Below are 7,916 nucleotides of genomic sequence, written 5' to 3' on the forward strand. Positions count from 1 at the left end.
ACCAAATGGTCAACACACCAAGAAAACCTCAAGGTGGACAAATTAGTCCTTATCCGTGAACCCACCGCACCGCTGCATTGGAAACTGGGCCGGGTAGTTCAACTGCATCCTGGGTTAGACGGAATTGTTCGAGTAGCCACGGTGCAGACACAGAATGGGCTTTTCAAACGTCCAACAGTTAAACTCTGTCCTTTGCCAATATGTTGAATGCCGAAAGCATTCAAAGGGGGCAGCATGTTCACATACACAGTCGCGAAGATAACGCACACCACTGCCCTCCCGCCCACCTTATATTATCTCATTGTTTTTATCCAATTAATATGATAAATATTATTATTATTATTTTTCTATTATATAATTATTATTTGTATTATTATATGCGTTTTTCGGCGATTACACTTTCGCAGTTTCGGGTTTCTGTCACAGAACACGGGACCGACGACCCGCAGTTAGTCACAGAACACGAGACCGGCCGTTGTAATCGCCGAAAAACTAGCATATAAAAGGCCGCACGACCGATCATCGGTATCCAGTCCTTCACCTGAGCTGTAGTAAGACCCACCCGGGCAGACTTGCGCATCTCAGGTGAAAGATTTTCCCTCCCCGAACCTATCGGACGGTATTGATATTGGTCAATGGTGCAATAGTCAGAGTATTCCGGCATTGTACTGATCGATATCTCTGTCGCAGTTCATGGGGCAATAGTCTGAGTATTCTGGCATTGCACCGACTGTCATACCGTTCGTTAGGTTCTTCGTCCCCGTCGTGCGGTACCTTTGTCGTTCGTTCTATTGTTTTCGAGTCGCATACGTGCATTTTAATATTAAATTAATCTGTATCAAATATATAACTTCCTTCCGTAACAAACAATAGATTTCTATATTCATCCGTTATCCTACAGTATTATTTTACATTTTTTATGTTATGATAAAAATTACAAGATTTAATTATTTCCGGTTTGACCACAGTTCATAAAAAAATCAGTTAAATTTTGTTTTCAATATAATTTGTTTACTTTAAACGGAGATAAAAACAATACTGGCTTAAAACATTGTGTTTACGACCAATCTTATTTTCAGTACATTAAATTGTGTATAAGTTTTCTAAAACATTCGTATTCTCGTACCAATAGGCATGTACTTAGATATCATAATAACTTAAAAAGTTAACCTTTGATTTTTAAACTATTAACTACAACTGAGAAATACCTGTGACGAAATCTTCATCAGAATTAATAATAATATAATGAACAATATCACTAGTATTCTGATGACACGTGCCAAAAGTAGACAGTATTTGTGCGATGTATGCGGCATAACATTCACTCCGAACAGTCATCTGTCGATGCGTCGACGGACAGGAACGAGAGTGAAATACTATTTGTGCGACGTTTGTAGCCCAATGTTTGTCACTAACAGTGAATTGAAGGTATACCCGCGTACGCACACGGGTGAAAATCTATACCCATGTGATGTGTGTGATAAGTCGTTCACTCGAAACGGCAATCTGAAAGTGCATTTGCGGACGCATACGGGTGAAAAACCGTACTCGTGTAACGTGTGTTATAAGTCGTTCACTCAAAACAGCAATCTGACAGTGCATCGGCGGACGCATACGGGTGAAAAACCGTACTCGTGTAACGTGTGTTATAAGTCGTTCACTCAAAACAGTAATTTGACAGTGCATCGGCGGACGCATATGGGTGAAAACCCGTACTCGTGTGACGTGTGTAACAAGTCGTTCAAACAAAAAGACCATCTGGAAAATCACTGGCGGACATACGGCTCTATAAACCCGTAACTGATGCGACGATGATATTAGTGGTAACTCGTTGTGACAGTCCGAAGCGTCACAATAAAAGGACGAATCTTAAGTCGGTAAATTTCACAACGCTGCCTGTTTGGCGCATATAACAAAAATAATCCTTTCAATTTAATTTTAATTTATGATACTGTTGACCATCATGTCTGTGACAGTTAATAACTCGATAGGTGTTCGTGAATAACTGCACACTTGTGTTAAATTAATTGTTTTTTGTGCATCAAAAATAAATATTTTTATGTTTATCAACGTTTATGGCGAAAACCATAAAAAAAACCACTTTTTCTCTATTTTTATTCAATAAGTACTATAAGAGCTATAACTTTGTGCACTATGTAGGTATTTAACATATTTTACAGTTGAAAAAATTTGCATATTTTAATCACTACGAGTATATATATATAGTATTATATATATACGATATATAATATATTAGCTTTTAGTAGGGCTTTATGCCCTTAAAAATATTAAAGTATGCACTTATTTATGCCCTAAAATGTCTCTAAATATGCCTTACAAACTAAAACATTTTGAGCACACTATATCCGGAGAAAATTTTTTTGCTGGCTGGGTAAAATTATTTATTTATTTTGTAAAATATAAATAAATAAATCCAAATATAAAACACTACTAATCTCAAATATAAATACTGGTACATCGCAATCACTTCATGAAACTCTATGGTTTTAACGAGCTCTGCTTCAATATGTTTTTCTTTTTGATAATCAATTGTTCCAATACGAGTATGTAATTGGATAAGTTTGTTACTTGTTCAGTATTAGCAGTATTACGCTTTACAAATTCGTACACACATATATATCGTATATCCAATGCTGTATGTGGTTCATGCTATCTACACAGTACGCACATTAAATTTTGATTATTTAATCAATTATTTTGATACCGCCTACCACAGCCAAAGTTCAACTTTTTTTACATCAGCCACAGACTAGTCTACACTTAAATTTTGTTTGAAAATAGAGTCAACCCATTGGTTCATTGGGGGCCCTTTTAGAACTGACGCCCTGCGATAGCAGCCCCAGGTTGCCCCGTGTGTATATCCGCCACTGAGCAAAAGCACATAATATAAATGGGCGATACAGTACTAATTTTGTAAATAGCTGAATATTTAACAAAAATATGTAATATAAGTAAATTATGTAAAAATATGTAATGATCAAATATGTAAAAATATGTAATATGAACCATAGCTTAAAATAATCAGATAGTCCTATAACATATTTCTATAAAGGAATTATTCGAATATTATCATTCCCGACAAATATGTAAATACATACAAATCCGCACCCTAATAATTATGATCAGTAGTAGTTTCTGGAAAATTTTCAGTACATGTAGAACAATCTATTTTTAAAAAATTCTTTTTACTATAAATCCACTGATATAGTATAAATATTATCTTTAAGAACATTAACACTATAATTTTCACAGAAAGGCATGTCTGGTATTTCTTTATTTTCTTCACCGATATCTTTTTCAGATTTTCTTTTTTTTTCAAACGTATTTCAAAAATACTGTAAAAACTTGTACTATCTAACACTACACAATTGGTAGCATCTTCTTATACTAAACTCCTTAAAAGCAATTGTTTGATAGCTGATCGAAATTCTAGAATATTAGGATTGTTATTGTACCCAAACCTTTGCATAATTTTAGAAAAAATCAGTTCTAAATGGTCTTGCGAAAATTTAAATGTTAAAAGATATTTGATAATTATAAATTAAGGTTTACAGTTGTGACCAATGCGCGAGAGTGGCGTATTTATGGGGGGGGGGTGTGAGGGATAGATCCCCATTGGCCTTTTTTTTACTTGATAATTTTAATAATATCGTACATATATTACAGAAATACAGAATACAATTATTGAAAACGCTACATTTTATTATGCTATTGAAATTTTAAGAATTTGGTAATATTATGGTTGATGGCTGTAGTCAATACACAACTTACTGCTTAATATGTATATGATTGAAAATAATTCGAATAATAAATCGTAAAATTCTGTCAATTGTCATTATTGTCAATAACGATCCAGCTATTATTATGCTATTATTATACTATGTATGCGAGTTCTGACGAATAATTATTCTGACGAATTCGTCGTCAGAACAAAGCGGTTATTTTGTGCGCGTTTTTCGACATTCTGGTGGTCAGTATGTTTCTGCCACCCAGCAAAGATGGACGAACTTGATGAATTGTATTTTCTTGAATGTCCGTTATTGAAATTATTGTTGTTAAATGGTGGAAAAACAGAGCATGTCAACGAGTTATTTTCTAGAAGAGACGACAAAGGAGAGTTTGAAATGTTATTTCAAGAATTTTGGGATCAACCGGAAAAGTTTTTCGAGTATTTCAGGATGAAACCAGAAATATTTGAATACATACTGGAGAAAATAGAAGAAAGCATTACAAAATTCTCCAATTTTCATAAATGTATTTCAGCAAAACAAAGACTGGCTGTAACTATAAGGTAAGAAAAAGTTAACAATATTAAGTTTTTTACTTCAATTTAAAGTCGAGATATTTATAAATTTAATTTTTATTATTTTTAATTGTTTTAAATATAAATGAAAATACAAATAGTCAAGTGAAATAAAATATGCAGAAAAATTGAACACATCGCACTTACATTTTTAATGTTTTATCGCTATTTATGGTGTTACACTTGAAAAGAACGAAGCAAGATCTTCATGTTGAGTAGTACTCAGTGGAGTTCCCACTTGTGAAATCCAACTACCACTCGTTGATGAACTACATGATAATACACTTGGTGGTGGACGGTGGGTTGGCTGTAGTGTATGTTGACCTCTGAACTCCCCTAAAATATCCTCTTCGCAAAACACTTGTTGCAATTTAATCCTCACAAACATTTTTCTTTCTTCTGGTATTTTCCTCAAATATGGCAATAAGCTCATGAGAAAATGATAATCTAGATCTTCATTTCGAGAAGCTGAATTCTTTTCTTTGAAAAATTGTAATTTTTGTTCTTCGAGTATCATCAATTGTTTAACCGCATTGGCATTATTCATTTTGGCAACTTTTTTCTGAGAAGCACTTAAGTTTTGTGGTGGTGTAGTTGTATTCGGTGTGTTTTGAGGAGATTTTATCATCAGGTTTTCATTATCAGGATCATCAGGATCATCGGGATCAGGAGAAAAAGTAGTAGTTGAATTCTGGGTATCTACATCAAATGTTGTCTCACTCGAAACATTACCCTGCAATTGTCTTTTTTGAAATTGGTCCTTTAAAAATTCCATGCTTTTAAAATGGACCCATCTAGACTCTTTGATGATTCCTCCTTCGTCTCCACTCCGTTTTTTAGGATTCTTGCTCAATTCCTTGCGAAACGTGTCCCTCAGACCTCGCCATTTAGTTTTGGCTGCTTCGCCTAAAATTAATTGAAAAAAAATAATTCACCAATGACTTTAATGTTGACCAAGAAATATGTTAGCGTATTGAATTATTGTTGTAATTGATATGTTGTATATATTATACATTATATTATATTATTGTATGTATTTTTTTTTTGTTTTTTTTTATTTTAATTTTAGATTTTTATCAACTGGGATATCATTTCGTTCACTAAGCTTCTCCTACAGAATTTCACACTGTACTATTCGAAACATAGTTTACGAAGTATGTCAAGCTACATGGGAGTGTTTCTGTGGTATACATATGTCTTTGCCTACTACAGAGAAATGTTAAACTATAGCAAGTGACTTCTACAAAAAATGGAATTTCCCCAACTGCATCGGTTGCATAGACGGGAAACATATTCGCGTGAAATGCCCTAAACAAACAGGATCGATGTATTTCAACTATAAGGGCTATTATTCTGTCGTATTGCAAGGAATATCTGATGCAAATTACAAATTCATTGCTATTGAAGTCAGGGCTTACGGTAAACAGAGTGATGCGGGAACATTTTCAGATTTAAATGTTTATCAACGGCTTGAAGCAAACACTTTAAACATACCAGAGAATGAAAATATTCCATTAACTAATATTTCAGCACCTTTTGTTTTGTTGGGTGATGATGCCTATCCTTTAAAAACAAATTTGTTGAAACCATATTCAAGAAAAAGACTCACTATTGAAGAACGTATTTTCAATTATCGATTATCAAGAGCTAGGCGATGCGTAGAATGTGCCTTCGGTATACTAGTAGCCAAGTGGAGATGTTTAAAAACTGAGCTACAAATCGATCCTAATAAAATAGACATTGTAGTTAAATGTGTTTGTCTTTTGCATAATATAATCATTGATAAGTAAGGTCTTACATCCTTTGATTTTCCTGAGGTGAGCTTTGAACCCCAACATAATGTGCCAATTTCACGGAGATATAATCACTACGGAAGAATCGCGAATGAAACTAGAGAAACTTTGAAAAATTATTTTGTTAGTCTAGCAGGTGAAATCCCGTTTCAATACAATCTACTGTTGTAATCAAGAGCTTCAAATTTATTTTAATTTATTTTGTAATAAAAAATAATTTTTTTAACGGATTATAGTTGTTTTCTATGCTGTTTTCTATTCTATTTACTATGCTGGACAACCGACACGGGCACACACGCTCGTAATTTTTGTCGATAACATACAAAATATCATGAATATTGTCGTCTATTATTAGATATATACATTCATATTTAACAAAATAAAATCTAATAATAACTGGTATTTATCGCTTCCCATACTTTTTGGAAAATAATATAGCACGAGTTGCGACATACTGATATGCATTGAATACAATTGAATGGTTATAATAGCGTATAAAATAATATAATAAGTGTAAATAAATACCGTTTTAAAATAATTGGTTTTTTATGACTTGTTTTAAAAATATTAGTATATTCATTTCAATATGATATTAAATTAAAAATTGTACTTACTGCTAGTGTTGTAAATTTTGTAAAATACTTATAGTAGTGGGTCAATAAATGATCTATGTAACACTATTTTAGTAAAATTTAAATTACTTACAAAGTTATTTAAGTTTTAGTGGTGGTTACTTACACTAACCACCATGCATAGATTAACAACATAATTTTTTTATAAATCAAATTTCTTTATTACTGACATTATAATATAATAAAAATAAATAATGACAAATTATGAATTATGTTGGATAGGTTCTTGAATAAACCATCAATAGTCAAACATCTAAAAATGTAAATTCATATTTTAAATAAATTAATAAAAACAACTATGTAATAAATAATTGCAAAAATATAATGTATTCCATACATAAGCACATCAATTTAGTTTTAGTAGCAAAGCACAAAACAACATAAAAAGCATAACATTGATCAAACTAAATAATTACCACATAATACATATATATTATTTATTCAAATAATTTATATGTCGTAGGAAGCAGCTGAACATGTACCATTCTGTAGAATAACATAAAACACAAGAAACAGATGAGTAAATTATTATAAACTTACCTTTTGCTAAATGGAATTCTTGAAAACAATTTTTGGATTTTTTCATGCACAAACTTACTTTACATACTGAGCACTCCCAAATGCTTCTTACAGGGTTTTTTTTGTACTACAATTACCACAACGCCTAGAAGTTGTTCTCTGAGGTTGGTGACTGGAACTTTCTAATCGTATACTTTTGTTTATATGAGGCTTTCGTGAAGCAGGGCCTCCTTGAGATAAAGTTTTTTTTGACTTTTGGGAAACTGCTACTAATTTGTCCGATAAAAGTGTATTATAAATGTTTCTTTTGAAATTTTTATTCTTGAAATGTTCCACATTGGGTAGTTCCTTATGTATAATAAATGCATTTGTTATTGCACAATCTACAAAATGGAACACCAACCTCATATACCACTTAACAGATTTTCTGTCTAATGAATAATCTCCTTTTAATCTGTCAAAATTGTCTACATAATTCATGTTTTTATTATAATCCACTAATACTTGTGGACAGGGTACGTTTACAATTGTTCCATCTTTTTGTTTTCTTTTTACTGAAATAGGTTCTTGAGGTAATGAACGTGATGAAAGTAAATGAACACTTCTTTTATCTTTCCATTTGCACATTGTGATATTTGTATCACTAGT

General features: G+C 32.3%; 2 protein-coding genes across 2 annotated transcripts; one reads left to right on the forward strand and one right to left on the reverse strand.

The window, feature by feature from the left end:
* Positions 1-4,493: 4,493 nt before the first annotated feature.
* Positions 4,494-5,616, reverse strand: LOC113555989. Its single transcript, XM_026960654.1, has 2 exons — positions 5,535-5,616; positions 4,494-5,230 (listed from the first exon to the last, which is right to left on the reverse strand). Exons 1-2 carry the CDS (start codon positions 5,614-5,616, stop codon positions 4,494-4,496), a joined length of 819 nt encoding a protein of 272 aa, XP_026816455.1.
* Positions 5,617-5,649: 33 nt separating this feature from the next.
* On the forward strand, positions 5,650-6,114 carry LOC113555990 (protein ALP1-like). The gene has a single exon (XM_026960655.1). It carries the CDS (start codon positions 5,650-5,652, stop codon positions 6,112-6,114), a length of 465 nt encoding a protein of 154 aa, XP_026816456.1.
* The last annotated feature ends 1,802 nt before the right edge of the window (positions 6,115-7,916 follow it).

The sequence above is a fragment of the Rhopalosiphum maidis genome, chromosome 3, assembly GCF_003676215.2.
Source record: "Rhopalosiphum maidis isolate BTI-1 chromosome 3, ASM367621v3, whole genome shotgun sequence".
NCBI classification, from domain to species: domain Eukaryota; kingdom Metazoa; phylum Arthropoda; class Insecta; order Hemiptera; family Aphididae; genus Rhopalosiphum; species Rhopalosiphum maidis.